The sequence below is a fragment of the Rhamphochromis sp. 'chilingali' genome (genome assembly GCF_963969265.1).
Source record: "Rhamphochromis sp. 'chilingali' genome assembly, chromosome: 9".
Taxonomy (NCBI): Eukaryota; Metazoa; Chordata; class Actinopteri; order Cichliformes; family Cichlidae; genus Rhamphochromis; species Rhamphochromis sp. 'chilingali'.
In genome coordinates this window covers 25037919-25054797 of record NC_137936.1, presented here as the reverse complement: position 1 = coordinate 25054797, position 16879 = coordinate 25037919, and the positions used below count along the sequence as shown (strand labels likewise).

The window sequence follows — 16879 nt, the reverse complement described above, 5'->3', positions numbered from 1 at the left end:
AACACGAAGTGTAATGTAAGATCCATGCTGAACCACACTTTGAGAAATTAATTGGCTCTGAGAAAAATACTCTAAACGTATGCTGTTAAACTCTCCCACAACCCAGTGGCTTCTTGGTGTTCTCTCTAGTGTTCCTCATTCTCTTTCACAGGCACTTTGTATGTAAATGACTGCATTAAAAGGAAATGGAAAAGCACTGTGAAGTTTACCAAAACATGAGTTTGCTTATTTTCTCAATTGAAACCTTTTTTCTTTTTTTGGACCAGGGCAGGAAATTCAGATCTCAAACACCTATATATGGAAAATACCTGCACTTAATGATGATTATATGATTTGCAGCAGTTGTTGGGGTATTATCTAGAAATGCAACATTCAAACTTAGGCTTTCGTTCCTGGTTCAGTGAGATAGAGAGAGAGAAAGTGAACAGCAGTTGAGGAAGATAGAAAGCGAATGAGAAGTGCAAGCATCAATAGCGAGAACAAGAGATATATTTTTAAACATATTTTTTGATATTCTTTTATTCATAGCAGTCATTTTTAAAGCACACACAACCTTTACATAACCCTGTGAAAAAGATTCTCAATAACTAGACTTTGTGTGAATGCAGAGCAGAGACATAGACCGTCTTGTCTTGCAATTTTAATGAAGTCTTCTTCAGACTCTGTACACTTGTACTGGCTTGGGGAGGGGGACTGCACATTTAGAAAATAAACAGTGGAACAGGGAAACACTGTATCCTGGCATTCACATTATGCTTCGATGCATACCGCTTATGTTTTTGAAGACGATCGTCGGGATTGATGGGCAGCAGCAAGTCTAGAGTCTGTGGGAGCCCTAGACAAAAATTCTCATTGTGTTATAAATTATCTATCTACTCGTTATTATCTATGCCATTCAGAATTGCCTTACCTTTTTCTCCTCTTCCTCTTCTTTCGCCTTTTTCTTTTGTCACTCCCAGATAGACAAAAGAAACAGAGAAATAACCTCCTCTTCATTTTTATTGATTATCTTTCTTTGTATTCAGTAGTGTGTTTAAGTGGTGTCATTCAAGCCAGACTGAGTGAGTCAAGTGAGTGGACCTGCCCAGGCTGCACTCTGTTGATGGATCAGGGCGATTCTCAGTAGCTTCCCAAACAAGGCATTTTTTAGCCCATTATATTATTGATGTACTCAAATAATATTATTATGTTTATTAGATTTATATTAAATTCAATCTGCGTACTATAGATGCTATAGATTCATGTTAGCATCATTATGTATAATGTATAGTTGGGACAAAGGTGTGTGTAAGCACAGCTGTGTATCCTATCATTTTTCCAGAGTAAGTTGAAGCAGAAATGCTGTGTTTCTCTTTGATTTTAAATTGGAACTGAAAGTATCAGAGACCACACACTTCTGGTGACCCGTTAGTAATGATTTTGTCTGGGTGGAGGAGGGGGTTGCTTTTGTAGAAGTCTACACATATAGAACCTAATGCATGTTCCACCTTTAATAAAAGTGGGTTTAAGGAAAATTTGTCTTAACAGTAAATCTCTAGACTCATGGGACAGCACAGATCTTTATTATTAAAGCTGCTGGAGTAAGCTATGATCTACAGCTGAAACCAACGTTTTTGACTGGTTGAGGGTTGTTAAAATCCCATAGCATGTTAAATACAAAATGGCATAACATAGTTCCCTTCTGTGAAATTCCCCATGGTTTGTACATATCCTAAATCATTCCGTTGCTTCCCTTCTTGTTACCAGTTCATTAGACTCGATTAACAACAATGACGGTGGTGATGAAAAATATATCTGCTGCTAAATATATCTACCCTTTTTCCTCTAATTAACCAGTACTGCACAGTACAAGATACAAGATAAATGTCCATGAAACATTCATGCAAATTTGAGCTATTTTAAGGCCCAAATGTCTTCCTCTGATCTCCTTAATTTAAGAACCATTTTATGAAGAGAGACGGAAGGACATGAATGAGGGGACGGATTAGAGGAGAACAAGGCAAGGGTAATGTGTGTGTGTGTGTGTGTGTGTGTGTGTGTGTGTGTGTGTGTGCGTGTGTGTGTGTGTGTGTGTGTGTGTGTGTGTGTGTGTGTGTGTGTGTGTATTCCAGCATATTCCATATGTTGTGGGGACATAAAGCTATTTACAGCTATTGTGAGGAACCCACACATTAAAGTTGCTTTTAGGTTAGGGTAAGCCTCCCAGAAATTATTGTAGTGACTAAAACACAACCGTGTGCGGTTGCTTATATGCAGCACAAACAAGTATACACAAAAAACATTGCAAAGACCTATATGAGATAAATGTGTTAATGTACAGACTGCTGCAGGATATTTGCATACAATAATTGGATGTGTTCAGCAGCCATGTGCTCAGACTGACATTGAACTGACTATCGTGGTTCTGATTTAACTCGGATGAGCCGATAAATGTTTTGACATTCATTTAATTCTCTCGTAATTTTGTAACTCAGATTTTTTTCATTTGACCCATTTGAGCAAGCACATAGTTGTATCATATTTTGTAGGAAAAAATTGCAGGAGGGTAGCGCTTGCACGTCCATTAATAGACCTTAGAATAAGCCACAAGGTCACCTTCATGCTGGTACAATGGTTCCATCTGAAATCAACACAGCTCACAGTCACTCCTCACTGTCAGTCACCAGCTCTTCTTCTCTTCCTCTACATGCTGTGTCTGCAACATCTTTGTGTACATAAAGCGGCAATTAATTATGAATGTTAGAAATGCTTACAAGAAAAAAATCCTTTTCTAGACTGGAAACTGACACCATGTTTGTCGTGTCTTGCTGCAGAGTGAGAACTTAGAGCGTGGCATTCATGTTGTATTGCTAAAGCTTCATGAGGCAGCTTTGGCACGTTAGCAGCTATAGATGACAATGAGAGATAACAGAGGCTTATATATGTTGTATCCTATGATTGCAACAAACCGCTTAGTTTCTTGTCATTCTTCTTGCTTGTGCATAGCATAGCTGGTGAGATTCCAGTTTGATATTAATGGCTTGCTGTTAAATGATAGCTTATTTTAATATTTTTGTAAACACTGCCACACTCATGAATGGCAGTTTAAACTAAACATTTCAAAACTAATTCTGCAGAATCAGATATACAGTCTCATACATTACCTTACCTGTCAAAACATGGTGCCTAATTATTATATTAAACGATACATACAGGTGAAGTATCCTAGTGCCATAGCCTAAGGCAAATATGTTGAGTCACTGACAGATATCTAATGAAGCAAAAGCTCTGAGCTATTTCAGAAGTGAGCTGTAAGACTTCACTCTCACTCCTCACATCATATACTGTACCAAACACACCCTCACAGTAACACTGCAAAATCCCACATCGCTTCAAGCTGCTTTTGCCGCTCTGGACTGCTTCCTGCTATTTCGGATCCTCCAACACCCGGACATCCATCTGTAGGCTTCTAGGGCATATATGCACAACACTAACCAGTTTTAGTTGGATATAGTTACTTAGAAGTTCAGAAATAGAGCCATACTTACATGTATATTACTTTTCATTTACCCCAACCTGCCTCAACCTGTTTCTTTCTTTCTCAGTTTGGTACCAGGGGTATCTGACCAGTGAGGCCTTTCCCTAAGCACAGTCTCAGACCTAGATCTTACATAGTCTATTGATAAATGGTGCCTTGCTAGTAAATTGAACATATTTGCAAATAGTAATGAGTTTCAAGCCTACATGGGAAACTACATATATATAGATATATACACTAAGATGTAGTGCGCTGCGTTAACCTCAACTATACTTACTGTTTTAAAACACTCTTTGTATTAGGATATTTTCTTAGCCGATTCCCAACTTTCCTAAGTGTGACCTGTCAATAGTCATTTTTGCCTTTCTTTGCTGTAAATGACAACATATGCAAAACAACATCTAATTTCTCTTAATGCAATAACTTATTTTCTCAATAAAACAACTGAAAATATAGTGCTATGCTTTGGGAAAGATGTCCCTGAGGGGACTTCCCCAAGAGATTAAAAAAGTCCTATTCTATTCTATTCTATTCTATTCTATTCTATTCTATTCTATTCTATTCTATTCTATTCTGCTCTATTTTATTCTATTAAATGAAGATGAGTTGCTGTACAGCCACCTTTATCTCACATATTTTAGCTTAGCAAACAATAGCAGGAGCAATGAATTTATGCAACAAAACAGATGTCAGACTTTTTTTTTAAATTTTCTTAATTTTCCAGTATGTGTATAAGTATCAGCAGATACCTTGAAACTGCTTTGATCCTTGTACAGCTCACACTGAGGCTGCTGGCTCATGGCTGCCTATAAGCTCTGGATCGCTGAAGTCCCTTTGCCTTTGTTGCTTCTTTGTCCATGTTCAGCTGGGTGAGGGTGATTTAAGGGTCTAATTAGGTTTGTTGTTACAAATGTTTGTCTGGTGATTCCTTTGCAGTTTACTTTGGTGAACTTTGTGTCTTCACTTACAGTGAGTAGCTACTACACTAATGGCATGTTAGTGTGTGGCTGTGATGGCTGTAAGTGTGCGTGAAAGTATTTGCCTGGCTGCTGTGCACATTTTGCAAATGTTGCACACCCATGAAACGTGGAGAATGCTGGAAATCACATGCTGTCAGTGTCTAGGGCTAATATGTAGTCAGTTTACTTACTGTCCTGGTAGAAATGGTAATAACTAAATGACACCTTTGATACCAGTAGATACTGAAGTAAATTTAATTGTTTTTTCTTTCTTTCTTTCTTTGTGTTTCAAGTATGCAACTTTCATTGTGACCAGACTACTCCAGTCTTTGCCGTAATCGTTGTTTTTTTTAATTCCTTCAATCAGACCACCTCTATCTTTCTCCTGTGATACAAAAGATTGGAGTGTTTGTGTGCATAAACATTGCATTGTATGCTTCAGTCCCAGGAGGCTCAGCTGAATTTATTTGATTAAACCAAAAAGCATCTGAAAACGGTTTAATTTGAATTTGAAATTGTTTACTGACATTTTCGGTGTAATTTACATATAAAATACTGCAACTAAGGTGAAATCTGTCTCCCAGACTGACTAGCAATTAAAAATGACAATTGATGGGAACATGGACTCACCGTGGTGTCATGGAAACTAACCTCTGGAGTGCTTTTTGTTGTCTGTTTCAGCTGGGGGACCCAAGGTGACTTCACCACTACACACCCTTTGCCTGCTGTCAAGGTGAAGCTGTTTACAGAGAGTACAGGGGTGCTGGCACTGGAAGACAAAGAACTGGGCCGGGTAACATTTCTGCTTATTGTTTTATTAGCGCACTAACACTCTGATGTTGACATAGCGATGAAAATAGTGCAAACTTGTGTTTTGATTATAGAAATACATGCACAGTCACTCAAAGCAGTTTTATTTATGTAGCTGTGCATCATTCTGATTGTAATACGCTCAAAAGAGTCTCCAGGGTCCCGTCACATGACTGCGATTTATAAATAGGGTTTTGTTATTTTGCTCTAGTTCCAGTATTTTTTTTTATTTTTATTTTTTTCCATGAGCTCCTTTGAAAGTACAAACGGCTCTCACATTTTGAAATTTTCACATTGTGCTGTATCTGAATTTGACTGCTGCACATCTGTTGAGAGTAGACTGATAAAAAATTCTTGCCTCATTCCTAACAAGAGACTTCCAGCCTTTGAGCATTACTCAAACATGACTCAAACGTGAACAAAGCAGAAACATGAATCGCTTCTTTACCCTGCTTTTTCCTGTCGTGTAAATGTGACAGGTAGTTAAGGAAGGTGGTGTTGCTGGTTTGCGTCGGGGCAGCGGCGCCTCAGACGTCCCTGTAGTGGCAGTGACCTTGGTTCTTTGATCTCCCACTGCAGCAGAGTTGGCAGGCTTCCTCAAAGCTCTTTAACTCAGCAAAGAGAGATTAGACCCCCCTCTTCGGGGAGGGAGAGCAAAGCACAGTTCTTCTTCCTCGCTACCTTTTTTTAAATTTCTTTTGAAAAGCAAACACACCACAAAATCACTAATGCATGCAAGCAGACTGATTGACACTGCTCAGTGTTGTACAGATCAAAGATTTACCACCTGGTCATGTATAATTTCTTTTATTTAATGATCTACTTTTCTGCGAGTGCAGGTTGTCCTCCACCCAACTCCTAACAGCCCCAAACAGTCAGAACTCCACAAAATGACTGTGACCAAGGCCTGCCCTGACCAAGATCTCAAGATCAAACTGGCCATACGTATGGACAAACCACAGAACATGAAACACTGCGGGTAAGCGACCCACTGTCAAGCAGCACGTGCAGTGGTGTTCTTATTTTTATATTCCACATCTTTCCTATAGAACTCCAACTCTGAGCTCCTTGGCCTCATTTCTACTCACCTACCATGGAAAAGTACTGTGAAGTGCATTACTCCCCCTGGTGGATGCCAATGTGTAGTTTCATTTAATCATTTTAGAAGATGCTAACACATGCAAAGCGTTTGGCATTAATCACATTTTATTCATGTAACAGTTAAAGTGCACTTCTTAAGAATTTCAACTTCTAATTTCTATTTTTTCGTTATTATGTAGCAAATCCACATAACTTAAGATCAAATATAAAAAACTCCGCTTCAGATGGAGTTAGCATTTGTGTTCTTTATGACAGCTTTACTGTGTTTTGTCATCATGTGTGAACAATGTTTTGACAGGTATCTGTGGGCTTTTGGGAAGAATGTTTGGAAGCGCTGGAAGAAGCGTTTCTTTGTCCTCGTGCAGGTAAAAAACAAAACATGTTTTTAAGATCATTGCAGTGTTTCGGGTTTTGGCTTAAAGGTTCCTGTAAGCCTACCCAATCAATATAGAGCACATGTCACTCAGGAGTCCGTGTCGTTGTTTTATATAAAACTAGCATGTCCCAGTTTACAACCCCAAAAGCTTTAACATCCTACATCCCACATTTTTTAACCGCTAATAACAATTAAATAGTAGTTTATTTGGTCTTATTCCTCACTAGTTGGGCCTGGTCACAGTTTGAGAATCACTAGCTTAAAGATTGTATAGAAAGATTTTATTTGTGACTCATTTGACTGCAATTTTTTTCTTTTTACAGGTGAGTCAGTATACGTTTGCGATGTGCAGCTACCGAGAGAAAAAGTCAGAACCACAAGAGCTTTTGCAGCTGGACGGATATACTGTGGACTACAGTGATCCCCAGCCAGGTGAGGATACACACCAGGACATACCTATACTCACACACACATAAACAAAAGACACACACAATGTAAATATCTACCAGCTGATCCCCAGCTTTGCGTTATTAGGCTTAGATGGTGGCAGGGCTTTCTTCAATGCTGTGAAGGAAGGCGACACTGTGATCTTTGCCAGCGACGACGAGCAGGACCGCATCCTGTGGGTCCAGGCCATGTATCGCGCCACTGGCCAGTCCCACAAGCCTGTCCCACCCACTCAGGTCCAGAAACTAAATTCCAAAGGGGGTGCCTCAGCCCAAATGGATGCTCCCATTTCTCAGTTCTGTAAGTAGCCCAAAACACAACATAATCACCCAAGCAATAGCAGTTTTCATCCACAAAGCAGCGAAAGCTCTAACCCATAACTGTCTCACGCCATGCGCTCCACACTGCAGTCACAATACGTGCTGATAGAACTAACACACAAGCACGCACGCACATGCATTTATCTCTCACAGATCCCTCCAGCATCTGATGGACTTCCACTCATTGTCACCACTCCCACAGTGTGTAAAGGTGCGATTCCATGCTATTTCATCAGTCTGTTCTCAAGGAACAACCAACCTAAAAAAGACCTTATCATACAGAAGTAGGCCATGGCGTGCAAAGATTTTATGAAGATTAAATAGGTCACCATACATAAGATTTGAACATTCAAGCCTACTGGGGTTGAATTCAGACTGACAGTGCCAGGGTGTGCTGCTCTTGTCCGAACCATAGCCCTGTTTTAATACAGTTGCCAACTCTAGATGGCTGCTGCGAGGGCAGCTGTTATTCTGAGACAGTTTCTCAGATGGTCCTCATGTTGAAAATTTTAACCAATTTGTCACTGTACTTGCACTTCTAAGCAGTCCACAGGTCAGGTAGCAAAGTGAAGGTAAGACTGTCTACAGTAGTGTGGCATCTCTATCACCTTCTATTCTGACCGTCTCTTATGTCCCCTCCCTCCTCATTAAAGAAGGGAAAAATATATATTTTTGTAACTATAAAATCTAGAAGCAACATCTGTATTTATTCAAGTGGTTACTAATATGCAGTGAGTCATAATCACTAAGTTCTTATTATTCTTGTGCAAAGGTTTAAACTACCTTAAATTTGCCCATGAGAACACTAACACAAAGCTTATTTACTTACTAAATGTAAACTCACATGCTGCTTAACAATTCACAATAATAGATCCTGCTATTCAGAACCAAACACGACTTTTTTGTGTGCATCTTTTGACTCTTTGGGCTGAGAATAATTTCTTTTTCAATTGTAATGAGATTTTTTTTTTCTTAGAATAATTATGTAAATTTAATTGGCTTTAAATACAAATACAAAAAAAACAACCTCAGGGTTGCAATAATACTATTCAAAAGTGAAAAGCCCCAAGTTTACTCCACTCTTTTATAAAAGTATCAGAAGACATGAATTGGGTCACTCAATGCAAATCCTGTCACATGAGATTCTATGTTGTTTCTCCATCGGTTTTTTTGTCCAGTATGTGATCGTTCTTGTGGTTAGTTGACTCCTCTGATGCCAGCTGTTGCCATTCAAAGCCTCTCACAGTGGCACAGACCTCCTTCCCCTCCCTGAAACATTGTGGCACACCACGCGTACATGTTTCACCCCCTGGTGGTCTTGAATGGCACTGGGACCATAACATACACAGCCCTCCTGACTCTGCTGCAGTGAAAGGATGGAAAAGAAGAGTGCTATGAAGGTTCTGCAGCTTTAGTGCACATCAATAAAATGTTAAATAACACAGGTTTAGTCTGTGCAACAGCTTTCTGACATAATACTGCAAATAAATATGATAGAGTGTGAGGACATCCGATCAAAGGCCTTTATTTAAAAAAGAAAACCCCATATCTTGTCGTCTGTCCTTGACTGTAATATTAAAAGGGTTGTTTTCTTGACCTGACTCAGCTCCTCCAGAACACAGAAGACAATTTCTCTCGTGAGGCGTTTCTATCGACTCGGTGCGTTTTTTTGTTTTTTTTTTATTTGTTCAAAAACAGATGGACTTGTGGAAATTGTAGAAAAAGAATTACATCATTGCAGAAAAGCTTCCATTTCTGGCTATAGCGGAAATATCAAGCGCAATAAAAGGCAATTAGAATCAGACAGTAAAGTGCAGTAGTGACAACAATTACTTGCAAAACGAGTAGAGTGCACCTTTAAAGTGTGCTTAAATTTGTTGCTATAATTGTAAGAGGTTGGTGATAAAAACCTGACCTTCATTTCATCCAGCACCTTCATAGTCTCTTTTTCTTCTAAAAACGATTCGGGCCACCTTTTACAGTTTCCTTTATAATGTAGGTGTTTGTGTTTGCCAGTGTCCCTTTTAAGAGTAAGCCTTGTGTTTGCTCTGTAATCAAACAAAGGGACAGTACTTACTGTGTAGCTCTTAACTCTTTAAGTAGCTGTCCATAACCAAGAGTAAACTGCAGTAGAGTGATGAGGATCGTAAGCTCTGTCTCCTTCCTCTGTCTCTGTCTGTCTGTCTCTCTCTCTTTCTCTCTCTTGCTTTCTGTCTCCCTCTTCCTTTCTCTAATATGCCTCAGCATCTGTTGTTCACATATCCTCACATGTACTCACACACCACCACCCACAAACTATCATGTTGGTATAGGTTGTTGTTTTTGAGTTGTGTTTTCTTCTTCATGCTTTGCCTGGACCCTTCTTAAGTAATGCAGCTGCTAGGTCAGGGTCTCTCGTGATTGCTCTCCTCCAGCCTTGTTGCTAGTCTTTATGTTATTCTGGTTTGTCCCTTCTTACCCTGCTGTCTTCTAGCTGGACTCAAGGGTAAGTGCTTCCCTGTAGCCGGCACAGCTCAGATAATCCCCGCCGATTATCTGACAAATGCAACGTCCTTTTCTCTCTTCTTTCCTTCTTCTCCTTTTTTTTCACGTCTCGCTTCATGTCTTAGATATTAGTTGATGACTTTTTGTTTTTAACAACCTCAGCTCTGAGGATGAAAGTATAAGCATCCATTCGTGCCAATATAGGATGCATGTATTTTATTCTTAGGAATTATTATTTGGCTCAATAATAGTTAAAGTTGATATCATAGTTGTTTCTGCATAATTGCCTTCTCTCTTTATTCTTATTGGTGGAAGGACCCCTCAGAGTAAAGCGATATCAGGCTAAAATGCGACGTGCTATTCATGAAGAAATGATTTCATAGTTTTGTATTACCAAGAATATTTAGTGTAAATGTCTTATCAAAATCAAGAGCTGCAAACAACCCGATTCACAGACGAAACTTTAAAAGACTAATGTTTACATGTGTTTCTTTAAAGATAGAGATATGGATAAATTACGATGACAGCCTGTGTATGCAGTTGTTTCCCCAAAGTGTTTATGTTAATTATGCTTTACTTCAGAGGGCTCAATTGCTTTTAATTCTTTTTCTTTGAACTTTTCTTGACGAGAGTTGGCAAATATGTACGCGGAGTATTCTGAATGCCAAAGACAAGGAGTAGCTAATGCCGCCCCGTCTTATGATAAAATACTCCGGACTCCCACTCCTTCCTCCTACAGTAGATGGGCCTGTAGATAGAGGCTAGACCGGTAACTACACCTCCAGAAAGGAGCAATCTCATTTGATTTCTTTTGACTGCCCTTGTTTGCCTGAATAGGAGAACACCTGTGTCATGTGTCCATACTTTTGTACAAATACAGGAGTTTTCATTCATTTCCCCCATCTCCCAGAGAATGATACAGTTTTGCCTCTGTCGGCTTCATGCTATTTACCCATGTACTTGCACCAAAATTGTATTGCTACCCTATTAGAGTTCTCCGGTAGTGGTATGCCTGTTAGTGTGCTCTGTAGAGATCATGAATACACTGCAACATATTCAAGTATTGTCAACTTGCAAATGCGTAGAGAAGGGAAAAAAAGAGGAATGCATAAAAAAAATTATCAAAATTGCAAATTTGAAAATGGGTCTGCAGATGTGCATGACATAATTAAAAGCTTTACGAAAAGTCACACTGTTCTCCAGCATGTAATCATTTATAAATGTATGCAAAAGTACTCTCATATTTACTTTGGCAATTTGGTTATTTTATCTTGAGAGTTATAGTAATGTTACTATAGCATTGAGTGTTTTCTGGACTTAAACTCCATTTTTATTCCAACTAAAGGAAATGTAGCCCACTCTCTGTGTCTCATAGTCCAACACCTGACACCTTGTGCTCACTCTTTGGATGTTTTCTCAACGCCTCACTTCCTTTTTTGTCTGCCACAGTGTTTTCTTTGTCACCACTTTCCACCATGTTATTGTCAAATTGAAAGATTTTCTGACCAACCAGATCCTTTTTCATCCTGTCATCATCTCTTAACCAACGCTCCACTCATCTGTAACGCCGTTCACTGTCTTCTTTCATAGCGTTACCTTTATACATGATAACTTACTGCACCTGTCTTGTCCCTCCTCTCCTCTTCGCTCTGTTTCCCTGTTTTATTGTCCACATTTTACTTGTTGTCTTACAGGTTTTCTTTCTCAGATTGGATTAAAAATTTGCTAAAATGTACCTTCCTTCAGGTTCCTTTTTTGGCAAACTTCAGCTAAGTTTTAGCACCCACATTAAACCCTTCCCCTCTTCCCCCTTCACTGACCTGGAGGTTGATAGATGTCACTTGTGCTTTATTCAATATTTTCCTGCTCTACCACGATCAGGTCTCCGCTTCCCTCACCCACCCCCCAAAATCATCATCACTCATGTCAGTGTCTCTCGGACATGACACCTGTCACTCACACAGAGGACATGGCTGTGCCTCTTATCTATTTTGAAACATCTTCGTCCCCATCATTTTTTCCATTTTTCTCTTTGACAGCTTTAATATCTGCAGAACAAGAAATGACTGTTTTGGTTTAGAGGGTAGAAAAAAAAGATTATCCCACTAATGGTTTCAACACCCATTTTTACATTACTTCCATTCCATGTTTTTCATTTTGTCATTGTTTAATGTTACTAATGTCTTTCTTCACTTAGGGAGCAGGTTTAACATTTTGAAAAGTCCTCTTGTTACAGAGAAGGTTAGTGGCAAAAGCACTGTAGCAAGATAAACATTAAAAACCCAATAGAGCTCGAGTAGAGGTTCAGCATCCATATTCAGAGAGAAATCTGCAAATCTTAAGAATTTGTTTCTCAAAATAACTTTTTTTTTCTTTTGTTAGAACTGTTTTTTACAGCATGTTCAAATGATTTCTCCTTTGCCATATTTGTGCCTTTTTTATTAGCACACGTGTCAATATTTATCAGGACCTGAGTGACAACAGTCGCGAATGGCAGAATCTATTGAATACATAAAGAAGAATGGATCTAATATTTTTTTTTACATATTATTTACAGCATTTCATCCAAACACCTTTTGGCTCTTTTAGGATTTTTTCCCCTGCAAAACTTTAGATGCATGAATGCACATACAGTAGAAACACTCGTCCCTTTGAGTTTAGCTTCAGTTTGATAGAATCTCATCCACCAATACAAGAAAACTCTTTACGCTATCTGACACAATGCAAGTTGACAATGTAAGCTGTAAGTGTTTATAATTTGCCCTTAGAAGTAGCCCAAAAAAAAAGCCTCCCTGGTGTTTCTCGTGTTGTAATGAAGACTGTTGCCCTGTGCCTCACTGATGTCGTCTCCTCTGAACCGTGTGCTTTTCCCTGTGCCTTTGGCCGGATAGACGCTGACAGAGCTCAGAAACATGGCATGGATGAATTTATCTCCGCTAACCCCTGTAGCTTTGACCACGCCTCGCTTTTTGAGATGATGCAGCGACTCACGTTGGACCACAGGCTCAACGACACCTTCTGCTGCCTGGTGAGTTTGTTTCCGCTCGTTGTCGCATGAATGACAGTGAGTGCTCTTTAGTCAGTTGTTATCAAGTAGTACACTGTGTGTCTGTGTTTGTGTGGTGTAGGGATGGTTCAGTCCGGGCCAGGTGTTTGTCTTGGATGAATACTGCGCAAGGAACGGAGTTCGGGGTTGTCACAGACACCTGTGTTACCTGCGTGATCTCCTGGAAAGGGCAGAAAATGGGGCCATTATCGACCCCACACTTCTTCACTACAGCTTCGCTTTTTGTGCCTCTCATGTCCATGGGAACAGGTGTGCGCTAAGTCCTTCTTTATGAAACATTATGACATTTATAAACATATTTACATTTTATGACTTTCAACCTTCATTTGTTACAAATTACACTTTGTCAGGCAAAGCTATGCCTCCTATGGATGCAGCAGTTGAGAAATTTAAAGATGCATTAACACAGGATAAGATCAGAACGGAAAGGTTTTGTTTCCATCAAATTATTTTTGTCATGTTTATGTTTTCTTAATTTTTTATGTTGTTGTACATTTTTTTGGCCTTTCTTTCTGTAATTTCATGTTATGTTGTTAATCAATTGCATATCTCTACATATTTCCTTGTTTTCTACCACTTTCTTTGTTTTTTTTTCTTTTCTCTCTGTCCTTTGTTGCCATAGTCTCTTACTGTCCATATTATTCATCCTCCCATGCATCTGTTAAAGTCAGAGAGGGCATCAGTTACTGGGGCCCACTGGGCTATGAGGTCCTAAAATCCCCAAAGAGCTCCCAAAGCCCAGATCCCCGTGCTGCCTCTAAACGAGCATGCATATTCAAGTTTAGAAAGAAAAAGGAGTCCAAAAATCCACTGATTCAAGGTGAAAACAGGTGAGACATGGTCATTTTTTCAATGTGTAACACTGGAGGGAACTCAAGAAAAAGAAAAAAAAATCACTCAATCAGTTCCCTGGGGTGTGAAAGCTGTTAACCAGAGATTTGGGGGCTTAGATAAAGGGTTATATACGTTGGACTTTGGGGTTGCAGCTGGGTTAACGTTTGTGGGTGCGATCTTCATAGGCCAGACGGGCTGACTACAGTGACAGTGGATGAGAAGGAGCGCTTTGAAGACATCAAGGAGCGGTTGCGTGTGATATTGGAAAACCGGATTGTAAATTTCAGGTGATTGCCGCCTCACTAAAACCAGATTACACCAAGTCACAAAACATCCCGGTTATTGGTATTTTTCTCTGTTATTAAATCTTCGGTCTTCCCTTGTAGATATTGTTTCCCCTTCGGTCGTCCAGAGGGTGCACTGAAGGCCACTTTATCTTTGCTGGAGAGGGTTAGTAAATGCTTAAATAAAAACATTTTATGAACAATGAAAAAGGTGCCCTCTGAAATATTGAGGTTCTGTGAGTCATCTTCGATGTGGCCTGCAGGTCCTGATGAAGGACATTGTGACCCCGGTTCCACCAGAAGAAGTTAAAGGGGTAATTCGCAAATGTTTGGAGCAGGCTGCTCAGCTCAACTACCAGCGGATTAAAGACTATGCTAAAATTGAAGGTAACCAGAACAACACAATTCACTGTCACATAATGACTGCTGGTATCAGGGTACAAATGCTATGCATCTGCTAAACATTCCTACTGATCATGAAGATGTCATGTTTTACAGACTCAGATTGAAGTGCCCAGTCAGTGGTTTGGTAGAAAACGGCAGAGTGAACAATCAGTATATCTCCATATGTTCTTTTTCTTCTGTAAGACTGCCTGTCATGTTATCAATTAATTTACACATGGTAAATTCACTTGGTATATGGTATATTTGTGTCCATATCCCAAATGATTTGTGGCAAATGATTTGTCACAGTCACTTTCTGTCTCTCAGTCCAATAACTCTCTCCTTTGTTTCAGGCCTGCTTTAGCTCTGTGCTGTTCTGTAGGTCAAGTTGGCTTTTGTGTAGAGGTGTGTGAGTAAAAATGCATTCAAATCCAAAGCCCTGAAATCTGTTGATGTGCCGATCTCTCTTTGTGCCTTGACTATTCGAGCTGTGTAGTATCCTGGCTTCTGACATTTGATGATTGGATTGTAAGTTCAGCTTAAATGACTCCCAGCTCCCAGTCGACACACACTCCCTCTCTTCCACTATCTTACTGTTAGCTCCAACCTCTCTGATACCTCCAGCTGACTCTGCCCGCCCCTCTTTACACTCCCTGCCTTGAAATACCAGCAGCTCTCCTGTCAACTGTGTCTTATGCTCTTGCTGAAGACCACTATCTTCTGCTCCCTCCCCTGTCTGCTCTGCTTTTTTTCCCCCCTCTCCACACAGATGTCACTTTTTCTAACCTCTCCACTATGTGATGAGTGGCTTCTAACCAAAGGAATGCTGGGATTGAATGCATACAAACCAGCATCAGCCTTGCATGTGCTTTGAGACATAACACGGCCTTTCTTTACTGGCATGGATTACATATGAAAAAATACATAAAGACATTTTAGGATGTCTTATTTCTTCCTCTTGCTGTGTCTATTTTTCAACATACCAGTTGCACTGACATGCACATTTACATAGAGATCTCTGATGTTGTTTATGCCTTGAAAGAAATCCCTCAGGGTGCTAAAGATACTAAGGATTGAAACCTTACTATCTTTTCATGCTGTGTGAATTTATTTCCACCTGTCCTTGTGAGGCATCTGATTCAAATTTTACCAACGATTTGACCTTATTATTGGGCCTCCTGCCCAACAGATTGTCTCCTTCACCTGGACAGCCCTCTTCCCATCACCCTCTGACCTCTAGACTTCCCCCTTCTGACCCCATCCTTTTGCATGCCCCGATCCTTTTTTATAGGGAAAAAGAGGGAAATGTTTGAGCACCCTGTCTTCTGCTTGGCATCTCAAGTGATGGATTTAACCATCCGTGAGTACCTTCATCATCTCTTCCCATTCCCCCCCTCATTCTTTTAAGCGCACCTTCACCTCATCCCCTCCCTTCTGCCTCTTCTCTTTCTCCAGAAAGGTTGCTCCTGCCATGCTTGTTTTTATCTGTGCCTTTGTCTGTGAGAGTGAGTGGGGAGTGCACCAGTCGAGAGATCTGAGCAGTACCACACAGAATCAGTAGGGGTCCATTTTTTTGCACCATCTGTTTGTGATGGACATGAATGAGCGGTCTGGTCTGTAAGCTTCTTTCTTTTGGTTTGAAGCCCATTCCTTTGACTTGAATGCATTTTTATATTGCTTACATTGGTATCTGTTTTCAGTCATTTGGTCTGATCATGTGTCAGTGGTGTGCTGTGCCGAACAGGTAGGCTTGTTTGTCACCGTGTCTCCAGTGACAGTGAAAGAGCATCTGTTGACAGAGCTATTGAATGGGAACAACAGGATAGAGTGTATGGATGTAACAGCTCCAGTTTGTGTTTTAACTTGACTCAGGTCAACTCAAGTCACTCAGCGTGTCCTGTCTACGGTCCTTTAAGCTGTTTGTGTCCCCTACCTGTTTGCAATAGTCGAAGCTTTGTCTGTTTGTTAACAAAAAAACATCTTATCACCTTTTTTTTTAAAATTTTCCACAGGCTACTGGTTCAGTGTTTCTATTTTTTATTGTGTGTTTGTGACGTTTGTCTGTTGCCCAGAAGCGTCAGTCCCTGGAGCTGAAAGTGTCCCAGCAGATTCATTTAAAGGGTCACGTGGCGATGAACAACAAGCCTGAGTTCCCCCAAGCCCCCATCCCCTTTCGTGAAAATAACCATAGAGCCGTGCTAATTCTAAACATCTCCTTTTTATCTTTTCTCTCCCCTTTTTCTCGCTGAAGTTGAGAAAGGTCAAAAGGATCAAAAGGATCCAGGTGAACCCATGT

At 40.1% G+C, this 16879-nt stretch overlaps 1 protein-coding gene across 7 annotated transcripts in view; it reads left to right on the top strand.

Annotated features, from left to right (window-relative positions):
• Positions 1–16879, top strand: part of cadpsb (Ca2+-dependent activator protein for secretion b) — a 66459-nt gene that overhangs the window by 31363 nt on the left and 18217 nt on the right. For 4 of the 7 annotated variants that reach the window (XM_080891515.1, XM_080891514.1, XM_080891510.1 and 1 more), the window contains exons 7-17: positions 5158–5269; positions 6126–6265; positions 6686–6752; positions 7087–7195; positions 7298–7510; positions 12906–13042; positions 13143–13330; positions 14101–14202; positions 14302–14365; positions 14463–14586; positions 16835–16867. In XM_080891515.1, the coding sequence (XP_080747641.1) occupies positions 5158–5269; positions 6126–6265; positions 6686–6752; positions 7087–7195; positions 7298–7510; positions 12906–13042; positions 13143–13330; positions 14101–14202; positions 14302–14365; positions 14463–14586; positions 16835–16867 (1289 nt within the window). The remainder of the gene's footprint in view (positions 1–5157; positions 5270–6125; positions 6266–6685; positions 6753–7086; positions 7196–7297; positions 7511–12905; positions 13043–13142; positions 13331–14100; positions 14203–14301; positions 14366–14462; positions 14587–16834; positions 16868–16879) is intronic. The other 3 variants (XM_080891516.1, XM_080891512.1, XM_080891513.1) reach the window with 1 other exon arrangement.